Genomic DNA, 12,968 nt, shown 5'->3' with positions numbered 1-12,968 from the left:
CGCAAGGTCAGCAGTTCGAAACTACCACCTGCTCCGTGGGAGAAAGATGAGGCTTTCTGCTCCCATAAAGATTTACAGCCTCGGAAACCCTGTTCAAGGTCGCTATGGGTCGGAACCGACTCAACGGCACTTAACAACAACAACAGGAGTCCTGGTGTGGTGCTGTGGGTTAATGCGCGAGACTGCAAAGTCAGTTTGAACTGCAAGGTTGGTGGTTCAAGCTCACCAGCTGCTCCTTGGAAACCCTACACAGGGTCGCTATGTGTTGGAAACCACTCGATGGCACTTGACAACAGCACCAACAGGTATGAAGTTATGAAAACATCTTAGCCGCAATCGAACACCTTGAGGGAATAAGTCACTGGTTTAGGGAGCTTAGGACATCAAGGTCAATTGGCATAGCATAGTCTATAAAGACAATGTTCTATGTTCTACTTTGGTGAGTAGTGATTGGGGGTTTAAAACGCTTGTGAGTGGCTAAGATGCAATGATTGGTCTCTTCTCATCTGGAGCAAAGAAAAGTGAAGAAAATCAAAGACAAAAGGAAACAATTCAGAGAACTAATGGAACACACAAAACTCAGCCTCCACAACCCTGAAACCAGAAGAACTAGACGGTGCCTGACTATTACTACCGACTATCCTCAAAGGAAGGAGCTCTGGTAGCGTAGTGGTTATGAGTCGGGTTGCCAACCTCAAGGTCTGCAGTTGGAAACTGCCAGCTGTTCCGCGGAAGAAAGATGAGGCGTTCTGCTCCCTTAAAGATTTACAGCCTCGGAAACCCTGTGCAGAGTCACTATGAGTCGGAACGACTCTACGGTACAACAAAGAACATCCTGAAAGGGATCACATTAGAAGGTCCTGGATAGAGTGGAAGAAAAATGTGGAACAAAATTCAAAATCATAAAAAAGACTGGGTTTACAGGTCTGATTGGTGGAATCCCTGAGAGTGTGACCCTGAGGCATCCTTCAGAACTGGAACTGAACTCATTCCCATGGCTCAACCTTCAGCTAAACAATGTTGTTTGTCGTTTTTAAGTGCTATCGAGTCAGTTCTAACCCACAGCAACCCTGTATAGGGTTTCCAAGGAGCAGCTGGTGAGCTTGAGCCACTGACCTTGCGGTTCAAATAGACTTTGTAGTCCAGTGCATTATCCCACAGTGCCACACCAGAACTCTACACAATTGTTGTTGTTAAGTGCCGTTGAGTTGGTTCCGACCCATAGTGACCCTGTATAGGGTTTCCAAGGCTGTAAATCTTTACGGGAGCAGAAAGCCTCCTCTTTCTCCCGCGGAGCAGCTGGTAGTTTTGAACTGCTGACCTTGCGGTTTGCAGCCCGATTCATAACCACTACGCTACCAGAGTTCCTACACAATAGACAGGCCTATAAGCTGAACTGGACTCCTTGTGTGTTGCAGTAAGATAAGCACTGAACAGAAAGGTCTGTTTAAATTGCAAGTTTGGCAGTTCAAATTCACCAGTTTCTCCTCATAAACCCTGTTGCTGTGAGTCGGCACCGACTCGATGGCACTTAACAACAACATATGGTGAACTTTAACACCAGAGAGGTATGCACTCCTTAGAACAATCATTCATACAAGATCAAAAGGGAAGGATTTGTCCAGGAATAAAGTTCAGAAGACAGGAAGGGATAGGAAAGGACTATGAATGGAAACAGTAAACACAGGGAGGAAGTGGGAAGAATTCTGTTGCATTGTAGCAATTACAGTCAATGTCATGAACCAAAATGTGAATAAGTTGTTTAATGGAAAGTCCATTTGTTTTGTAAACTTTCACTCAAATCAAAATGAAAAGTTAGAACTGAAAAGAAAATGCAAAGACATCTTATAAAATTGAAGAAAATATTTGAAAATCATATATTTGATAAGGATCCAGAATATATAAAGAACCCCTATATCTCAGCAAAAAAAAAAAAAAAAAGACAAACGAGTCAGTTAAAAATGGGGCAAAAACTTGAATAGATACCTCTCCAAAGAAAATATACAACATTCATCAGTAGAGAAATGCACATTAAAACCACAGTGAAATACCACTTCACACTCTCTAGGATGACTACAATTTTAAAAACCTGAAAATAACTATTAGTGAGGATGTGGAGAAATTGGAACTCTAATTGCTAGTGAGAATGTAAAATGATGTAGCTGCTGTGAAAAGTTTTGACAGTGCTTCAAAAAGTTAAACATAGATTTACCATGTGACCTAATTATTCCACTCTTAGGTATATGCCCTGAAGAATTGAAAAACAGATGTTCAAATACTTGAACACAGATGTTCATAGTAGCTCTTTTCACAACAAAGAGTAGTAACAACCCAAATCAACATCAACAGATGAATGAAAAAACAAAGTGGTATATCTATACAACGGATATTATTCAGCCATTGTTGCTGTTAGTAAGTGCCTTTCAGTAGGTTCCTACTCATAGTAACCCTGTAAAAGGTTTCCAAGGAACAGTTGGTGGGTTTGAACAGCTGACCTTGAGGTTAGGAGTCCAGTGCTTACCGTACAGCGCCATATCAGGACTCCTATTCAGCCGTAAAAAGCTCTAAGAATAATAAAAATAACAAAGCACGGATACTTGCTAAAAGTGAATGGACCTAAAAAATAATATGCTAAGTAAATAAAGCCAGACACAAAAGGTCATATATAGTATGATTCCTGGTATGGTGCTGTGGGTTAATGCACTGGACTTAAAAGTCGGTTTGAATCGCAAATTTGGTGATTCAAGGTAACCAGTGGCTCTTAGGAAGCCTTATACAGGGTTACTATGGATAGGACCCGACTTGACAGCACTTAACAACAGCAACAATATTTATGTGAAATAACTGAAATAGGTAACCCAGTAGAGACAGAAAGCAGATGAATGGTTGCCAGGGGCTAGGGAAAGGGGGAATGAGGAATGGCTGCTTAATGAGCATGGAGTCTCCTTTAGGGATGAATATGTTTTGGAACTAGATAGAGGTGATTGTTGCACAATGTTGTGAATGTACCACTCAGTTGTACACTTTAAAATAGTTAATTGTATATTATGTGAATCAGCTTCTGGTGTAGTGCTGTAGGATCAGCACTGAACTGCAAACCACAAGGTCGGCAGTTCAAACCCACCAGCTTCTCCTCAGAAATCCTATACAGGATAACTATGAGTCAGAACAGACTTGATGGCACTTAACAACAACAACAACAACCTCAATAAAAGAGAAAGGGCATAGTGAGGGAAAATAGGTCTAAAGGTAAGGTTGAAAGCTTGACAGGGTTATATTCCTTAGCATTCCTTCCTCTCTTTCAGCTTCTAGAAATTTCTTGAAAAATGCTGTTCAGCTTTATCTTCAAGTCCCAACACCTACCATGTAAAAGGATCTTATCAACTCCTTCACAATGAAGGGTTAGTAACTTCAGTTATTAACATTTCTGAGTCAGATAAGCTTTTACTTTTTTTAATACATACATTTTGTAAGTAGACTAGGAGGAAGAAGACAATATCTATCTTACAGTAAATAATAAAAACTGGTGGACATCTTGGCACCATGGTCCACCTACTCATTCAATGCAGTCAAATTGGTTCTGACTCATAGTGCCTCTATAGACAGTAGAACTGCCACATCTTTCTCCTGTGGAGTGGCTGCCAACCTCTGTGAGTGCTTAACCACTGCACTACTGGGGCCCCTCCACGACCTGTTGTTGTTGTTTAGTGCATCAAATTGGTTCTGACACATAGTGACCCTTTATAGGGTTTTCAAGGAGCAGCTGGTAAGTTTGAATCACTGACTTTGTGGTTCAAACTGACCTTGTAGCCCAGTGCTTTATTCCACAGTACTACACCAAGACTCTCCTCCATGACCTACAGAGTGGTAAAATTGGGGCGGGGTGGGGAGAGCACTGCAGGAACTCATACAGCCCACCAAGTAGCCACCATTTGTATAGGTTAGCTCTGCCACCCAAGCCTGCAAGCTCTAGGAACAATTCTGAGAACACCTCATACTCTGCCAGATGTCCCATTTCCTCAACTTCCCAACACAGGGAGTTAGAGACGCAGATTCTATACAATGCCTCTGCTTTTACCTGTCCCTGGGGGAAAGTCTCCAGGCAGAACAAAGGTCATTATTTTCTCAAAAGAAACCCCAACCCAGAAATAACTTTCCCAAAGCAATTCATCCATAAGCTCCCTCAGGTCCTAACTTACAGGCCCCATCTAAAGGATCCCTTGTGTCACAGTGATTAAAGTTCTAGGCTTGAAACCACCAGCTGCTCTGCAGGAGGAAGATGTGGCAGTCTGCTTTCTTAAAGATTTACAGCCTCCCCATCCTATAGGGTCATTATGACATGAAATTGACTTGATAGCAATGGGTTTCATTTGGAAGATCTCAGCTATGTTGATGCTTTCCCCATCCTTAGTCCTCAGGTTTTGCTTTCAAAGTAGTAAAAGGGCACTGGGAATAAGAAATGTGTGTATGAGAAAGAAAGAGAGACTTGGGCACAGAGGGAAGAATTTCTCTTCACTAGCAGGAACACACAATCCTTTCAACCAATTCAGTCCTACTGGGGACTTGCTGCCCTAAAAGTAGAGGTTTTGCTGTATTTCCTTTGTCCTATCTCACTTTTCATTTTCTGTTACCTATTCTCTTAATGAAGGAAACCTGGTTATGCTGTAGGATCAGCACTGGCCTGCTAATCACAAGGTTGGCAGTTCAAACCCACCAGACACTCTGTGGGAACAAGATGAGATTTTCTGCTCCTATAAAGATTGACAGCTTCGGAAACCCTATACAAGGTTGCACTGAGTCTGAATCAACTAAGTGGCAGTTGTGTTTTGTTTCACATCCTTTTAACAGGCCAGGATCAAAATGCAAACTGTCTTTCTGTTTCCTGTTTCTCAGGGACTCCCAAACAGGACACTAAAGTGCGTAGGGGCTGTCTGCCTCATTTTAGAAGTTAGAGGAAAGCCTCTTTCAGGTACATATAATTCCCTGAGCAGATATGGAACATTCCTTTAAAGCAGTGGTACTCAACCCTGGGTGCAGCTCAGAATTGCCTACGGAGCTTTAAAAATAATTTTGATACAGGGGCCTCATTTTAGATCAGTTAAATCAGAATCTCTGGAGGAAGAATCTAGGCATTTGTATGTTTTGTTTGTTTGTTTTTAAGTACCTCAGGCTCATTCTATTATGAAACCATCTAGAGAACCATAGCTGTGATGCTTTCCTTTCATAGTTAAGGATAAAGGTTTATTAAATTGGAAAATAAATGCTTGAAAGTGTTTTAAAAGCAAGGAATCAATCCTATTGCCATTGAGTCCATGCTGACTTGTGGCTGTTGTTAAGTGCCATCAAGCTGGTTCCGACTCATAGAGACCCTGCGTAGGGTTTCCAAAGAGCAGCTGGTGAGTTTGAAACCCCAACCTTGTGGTTCAAACTGATCTTGTGGTCCAGTGCTTGTCCTACAACACCACACCATGGTGATTTAGAGTGATCCTATAAGACAGCTATAAGAACGGTTCCATAGGGTTTTCAAGACTGTAGTCTTTCCACGTGCCAATTGCCATATCTTTCTCTAGAAGAGCTGCTTCCCTTTGGGTTTACAGCCCAGTGCTTAACCACTGTAACTACCAGTATAGAACACCTACTGGGTGCTGGTTCCTGATGTGCCTTCAGACACTCACAGATTTAGAAAGAGAGAAAGGGAAGAAAGGGAATATGAGGAAGCTGAGGTAGAAGTTGAGGTTGTAAGGCAAGACCTGGCCTGCAGCTTAGCAAAATGAAAACAGCCCAGGTGCTCTTTCTGGAAATACAAACCGAAAACATGATGGAATTCTTGGATAAGAGGAGGACACTAGCATTACTTTTACCTATAGCTAAAAAAAACTTACTTTCTTCTCTCTATATAGCTGTTAGGTGCTAAACTAATCCCAAAAGATTTCTAAAAGTTGAGAGGGGAAGGTGGAGGTGGGCAGGTAGGGAGCATGGAAGGTTCTGTTCACATAAGTAATGTGAATGGTAGAGTTGATAACATTGCCTCCACCCCCAACCAGATTTTGCCTCAAAGACACAAGTTAATGCATGCCAACAAGAAATATTTTCAGACTGATAACTTTTCATGGCTACTTCAAGTTGAAGTATTTTGAAGGCCCTTATATTCTTGAGGAAAATGCTTCTGTTTCCTCCCCATTGCCCCCCAACCACTTAGCTTCAGCCCCCACCCCACAACAAGAGCCTCTGTGGAACAGAAGTCCCATCCTTCCTTACCATATCCTTAAAGCCTCCGAGCACAGCCGCAGTGATGATGCCCAGGAATAGGCCGACAATGTTGAGGATGGTGGCAGACCAGAGCAGGTGGTAGAGATGGATGATGTCCTGGCAGCTGCTGACATCAATGTATTCGTAGTACCCACCAGTAATCTCCACTCGGCTGGACAGGGAGGAGGACACCCCAGTCAGTCCCCAAGAAGCAGGCTGGCCCTAAGGCTTTGAATGCCATGCAACTCATCAAAAAGACAGGTGGGGAAGTAGGGAACTGTCATAAGGGACATTACAGCTATGAGTACACTTGGAGAGCAAACCACTATACTAAGTGATTACTATAGATTAAAAAAACAAAACAAAAAACTTACCTGGACTCTGGGTCTCAGCCCTAAAGTTAACTTGTGCAGGACCCTTTACTTCTGCCTACCAACAAAAAAAAGCAGGGCTGGCCTGACAGACAAACCGTATGAACAATCTGTAAAACCCCAAGATAAAAGGACAGAATTAGGGAGGGCAGGGCTGCAGCCAAGCAGAGGCAGTGACCCAACACTAGAAGTTGCAGAGCTATGTGACTGGAGGGAGAAGTGTGACCAATTTTTCATCTTTCACTTTTCATTTTCAACATATTTTTCCTCTTTTCTCCGATCACTCTCTCACTGCCCAGCCCAGATGCATTCGGGCAGGTGGGAGCATACCCCCAAAAGGGTCCAGCATTGCACCTACAGTTTTCCAATGGCACAGAGAGGAAACCCACAGGCTGCTTCTTATGATGTCTGACTCTGGGACTCAGCCCCAAAGTTGACCTGGGTGGGACCCTTTATCCTTGCCTGCACAGCAAAGGCCAGTGGACAACCAAAATTTTATTTTTGTTTTTCATTGGTGGTTTCTGTCTCTGCTTCTATATTGTTTCTGTCTTTGGTCCTTTTGGTCTCACTCTTTTCCCAGGGGTTGGAGCTTTCTCCCCCCACCTTACCCAGGAAGGGACAGCAACTGTTCTCATATAGGCAAGCTATAAGCATATGCTGTAATACCCCACCAACTGGACAAGAACCAAAACCAGCTTCTAGGCATTACACGTGAAAAAGGAAGCCTATCTCCAGATCATAGCCACCAGGATACACTTAGTAAGCTTAACAACAAAGCAGCATACATCCATTTAAGCATTAAAAACCCACATAGTTGCTGAAAATGTCCAAGAAAATACAATTAAAGATCTTAACACATGTCCAAAAACAGAAAAAAGTAACTGAGACAAATGAGCTGGAAGCAGACACAGACTTTCCAGTAGAAGAGCAGGCTCTGGATCTTCCTGAGAAGGAATTAAGAAGAATGATATGGAAACAAATTCAAATGCTCTGAAAAGGGGTGGAGGAAAATAAGGAAGAAGTCAGGAAAGTGCTACAGGAGCAATCAAACAAGATAGATATGGCATTGGAAATGATCCAAAACCTGCAAAAAGAAATTCACATGATGAATAATAAAATATCAGAAATGGACAATACACTGAAAGGGCAAAGGAGTAGAATGGAAGAGATAGAAGCCAGAACGAGTGATCTGGAAGACACTGCTAAGACAGAAGAACAAGCTGCAAAAATGATGAAAAAATCTGAAGAGAGTCTAGGATTCGTGCTGGATAACATGAAGAGAAATAACCTAAGAATTATTGGCATACTAGAACAGGAAGAATCACAGAAGTCAACAGAAAAGATTGTTGAAGAGCTTCTGGAAGAAAATTTTCCTAACATCTTGAAGAATGAGAAAATAAACATTCAAGAAGCTGAAAGAGCCTCAGGAAGGATAGACCCACAAAAGAAAACCACCAAGACATATCATAATCAAGCTTTCAAAAATCAAAGACAAGAGGAGAATCCTAAAAGCAGCCAGGGAAAAGAGAAGTGTTACAAAGGCAAGCAAATCAGAATAAGCTCTGACTTCTCAGCAGAAACCATGCAGGCAAGAAAGCAATGGGAAGACATATATAAGACCCTAAAAGAAAAAAACCCTGTCAACCAAGGATCGTCTATCCAGCAAACCTGTCAATCAAATATGATGGTGCAATCAAAACATTCCAGGATAAACAGAAGCTAAGAGATTTTGTCAAAGCCAATCCAGCACTTCAAAACATCCTAAAGGGAGTTCTTTGGAACGAAAACCAGCAAGAACAGACAACAACCAGAGACTGACAGATGAGGCAACACCACCTGGAACAGAACAAAATTACAGCAATGAATTCAGAGGACCTGTGAGGCCAACCAAAGATCAAAATAATGTCAAAGGAGGGAAAAATATAGGAACAGAGATCCAGGTGGTGGGGAGGTCGGGTAGATTGCAGGATACAATAGACTGTCTTAAATGCAGGGAAAACTTAAGAGACTATAGGGTAACCCCAAAGAAAATTAATACTTCACAATTTACCATGAAAATGAAGATCCAAGCAGAACAAGGAAGCATTAAAATTAAGAAAAAACAAGAAATAGTACAAAAAAACATGAACCCAGCACAAGAAGGCATGCAGAACAAAGGAACAAATGGCACCACAAAAATTAACATAATGACAGCAGTTGATCCATACCTATCGATAACTACACTGAATATCAATGGATTAAATGCACCAGTGAAGAGACAGAGAGTGGCTGAATGGATAAGAAACAAGACCCTTCAATATGTTGCTTACAAGGAGACACACCTTACACACAAAGACAAAAACAGACTAAAGATTAAAGGATGGAAAAAATTATACCAAGCTAACAGCAATGAAAAACAAACAGGAGTGGCAATATAATTAAATTTAATGCAAAATTAACTTTAATGCAAAAAAACAGCATAAGAGATAAAGAAGAACACTATCTCATGATTAGATGGCCAATTGAGCAAGATGGCATAACTATAATCAACATCTACACTCCAAATGAAAGAGTACCAAGATATATAAAGCAAACCCTACTAGAATTGAAAAAAGAAACAGATAAATCTACAATTATAATGGGAGATTTTAGTAGGCCATGCTTGAAAGGGGACAGAACAACCAGAAAGAAACTCGACAAAGCTACAGAGGAACTAAACAGCACAATCAACCAACTTGACCTCATAGATGTGTACAGAGCATTCAACACAGCAACAGCACAATATACATTCTTTTCCAGTGCACATGGAACATTCTCCAGAATTGACCATGTGTTCGGTCACAAAGCAAGCCTCCATAAATTTACACACATCAAAATACTACAAAGCATCTTTTCAGACCACAATGCCATAAAATTAAAAATCAACAATAAGAAGAACAAGGAAATAAAATTTAATACATGGAAACAGAATAACACCCTGCTGAAGAGCGACTGGGTAATAGAAAAAATTAAACGTGAATTCAGAAAGTTCCTAGAAACAAACGAAAACGAAAACAACATACCAAAATCTTTGGGACATGGTGAAAATTGTGCTGAGAGGAAATTTTATTGCAATAAATTCACACATCCAAAAAGAAGGAAGAATAAAAATTAACACAACACAACATCTCCAGCAACTAGAAACAGGCCAACGGAAGGAACCTACAGTCACCAAAAGAAAAGAAATAATAAAGATCAGAGCAGAAACAAATGAGAAAGAAAACAAAAAAACTAGAAGGAATCAACAGAACAAGAAGCTCGTTCTTTGAAAGGATTAATAAAATTGACAAACCATTGGCAAACCTAACAAAAGAAAAGAGGGAGAAGACACAAATATCATGCATTAGAAACTACATGGGTGATGTCACAAGAGAACCAAAGAAAATCAAAAGGATGATAACAGAATATTATGAAGAGTTGTATCCAACAAATTTGAAAACTTAGAAGAGATGATTACATTTTTTGAAAAACACGACTTACTTAAACTCACACAGAGTTAACTAGAAGACTTGAACAGACCCGTAACAATAGAATAAATTGATCAGATCATCAAAAAACTCCCAACCAAAAGAAGTCCAGGTCCAGACGGCTTCACTGGTGGACTCTACCAGACATTCAGGGAAGAGTTGTCAACAATTCTACTCAAATTATTCCAGAATATAGAGGAGGATGGAAAATTTCCTAATACATTTTATGGAGCAAGCATAATCCTCATACTAAAATCTGGGAAGGACATCACTAAGAAAGAAAATTGTAGACCAATACCCCTCATGAAAATGATGCAAAAATCTCAACAAAATCTTAGCCAAAAAAATCCAGCAGCACATCAAAAGAAAAAAAAAAAAAAAGCATCATGACCAAGTGGGTTTCATAAAAGGATGCAAGGCTGGTTCAACATTAGAAAAACAATCAATGTAATCCATCATATAAATAAGAAAGGAAAAGAACACATGATCATATCGATTGATGCAGAAAAGGCATTTGACAAAATTCAACATCCTTTCCTAATAAAAATACTCAACAAAGTAGGAATCGAAGGGAAATTCCTCAACATAATCAAGAGACTATATACAAAACCAACAGCCTACATTACTCTCAATGGAGAGAAACTGAAAGCCTTTTTGTGAACAGGAACCAGACAAGGATGCCCGTTGTCACCACTCCTATTCAATGTGCTGGAAGTCTTAGCCAGAGCTATACGGCAAGATAGGGAGATCAAAGGCATCCAAAATGGCAAAGAGGAAGTAAAACTCTCTCAATTTGCAGATGATATGATCCTGTATATAGAAAATCCCAAAGACTCAGTAAAAAATCCTCATTGGAGAATTCAGCAAAGTGGCAAGGTATAAGATGAACACTCAAAAATCAGTAAGGTTCCTCTATACCAAAAATAACAGTGCTGAAAAGGACATTTAAAATAGCCACCTAAAGGATGAAATATTGAGGAATAAATGTAACCAGAGAAACAAAGGACCTATACAAAGAAAACTACAGAACACTACTGCAAGAAACCAAGAGACTTACAAAAATGGAAGAATATACCATGCTTCTGGATAGGTAGACTTAACATTGTGAAAATGTCAATACGGCCGAAAGGAATTTACACATATAATGCAATCGCAATCCAGATTCCAACGACATTCTTCAAAGAGATGGAAAAAACAATTACAAACTTTATATGGAAAGGAAAGAGACCCAGAATAAGCAAAACACTGCTTAAGAAGAAGAACAAGGTGTGTGTGTTGGGGGGAGGGGCGCCTTTCACTCCCTGATTTAAAATTTTCCTACATGGCTACAGTAAGGAGCTCTGGTAGCGTAGTGGTTACGAATCGGGCTGCAAACCTTAAGGTCAGCGGTTTGAAACTACCAACCTCTCCGCGGGAGAAAGATGAGGCTTTCTACTCCCGTAAAGATTTATACCCTCGGAAGCCCTGTACAGGGTCGCTATGGGTCGGAACCGACTCGATGACACTTAACAACAACAACATGGCTACAGTGGTCAAAACAGCCTGGTACTGGTATAATGAAAGGTACATTGATCAGTAGAACAGAATTGAGAATCCAGAAAATTAACCCATCCACATACAGTCAACTGATTTTGGACTAAGTACCTAAATATATTGCATGGGGAGCAGATAGTATCTTAAACAGTCGGTGCTGGCAAAATTGGAAAGCAATATGCAAAAGACTGAAACAAGACCTTTATCTCAGGCCTTATACAAAAACCAAGTCAACATGGATTAAAGACCTAAATGTGAATCCCAGAATTACAAAGGCCATCAATGAAAAAATAAGGACAAATGTGATAACTCTAATACAGGGCATACACAGACTACCAAATATTTTGAAAATTACACAAACCAAGTAGACAAAATAGATCAATGGGGCATACTAAAAATTAAAAACTTATATGCATCAAAAGACTTCATCAAAAGAGTAAAAAGGGAACCCACAGAATGGGAAAAATTCTTTTGCAATGAAATTAGACAAGGGACTAATTTCCAAAATATAAAGGAACCTACAACACCTCTACAAGAAAAGAACAAGTAACCCAATTAAAAAATGGGCACAGGACATGAATAGACACTTCACCAAGGAGGAGATCTGGGTAGCCAAGAAACAGATGAATAAATGTTCACGATCACTAGCTATTAGAGAGATGCAAATCAAAACAACAATGAGATATCATCTCACACCAGCAATAATAGCAAAGATCAGAAAAGTTGTTGTTGTTGTTGTTAAGTGCTGTTGAGTCAGTTCCGACCCATAGCGACCCTGTATAGGGTTTCCTAGAAGTAGAGGACAATAAATATTGGCAAGGATGTGGAGTGACTGGGACCCTCCTACATTGCTAGTGGGATTGCAAAATGGTCCAACCACTCTGGAAAACAATATGGCACTTCCTCAGAAGGTTGGAAATAGATCCAGCAAATTCCTCTACTTTGTATTTATCTGCAAGATCTATTCTTATGATCCAGCAATTCCTCTACTTTGTATTTATCCACAAGAAATATGAGCCATAACATGAGTAGATATATGTACACCAATGTTCATAGCAGGACTATTTACAATAGCAAAAAGATGGAGACAGCCTAAGTGCCCATCAATGGAAGAATGGATAAACAAACTTTGGTACATACACACAACGGTATATTATGCTACCCTGAAGAATAACAAGGAAGCTGCAAGCCACTGCATAACATAGATGAACCTTGAGGACATTATGCTGAGTGAAATCAGTCAGTAACAAAAGGAAAAATATGGCATAGGACCATTATTGGAAAAGATTAATAAAAAGCACCCACACTAAAAGGGGGAAATTATTTATTT

At 40.2% G+C, this 12,968-nt stretch overlaps 1 protein-coding gene across 3 annotated transcripts in view; it reads right to left on the bottom strand.

The window, feature by feature from the left end:
• TMEM255A (transmembrane protein 255A) overlaps nucleotides 1-12,968 on the bottom strand; it is a 90,897-nt gene that overhangs the window by 25,679 nt on the left and 52,250 nt on the right. For 2 of the 3 annotated variants that reach the window (XM_006872086.1, XM_006872087.1), the window contains one exon: nucleotides 6,259-6,421. The exons of the other annotated variant lie outside the window; for it this stretch is intronic. In XM_006872086.1, the coding sequence (XP_006872148.1) occupies nucleotides 6,259-6,421 (163 nt within the window). The remainder of the gene's footprint in view (nucleotides 1-6,258; nucleotides 6,422-12,968) is intronic. 3 annotated transcript variants of the gene reach the window in all.

This window comes from Chrysochloris asiatica, unplaced genomic scaffold (assembly GCF_000296735.1).
Source record: "Chrysochloris asiatica unplaced genomic scaffold, ChrAsi1.0 scaffold00183, whole genome shotgun sequence".
In the NCBI taxonomy this organism is placed as follows: domain Eukaryota; kingdom Metazoa; phylum Chordata; class Mammalia; order Afrosoricida; family Chrysochloridae; genus Chrysochloris; species Chrysochloris asiatica.
Note: the sequence above shows the minus strand (reverse complement) of the source record. Positions and strands in the feature narration are given on the sequence as shown.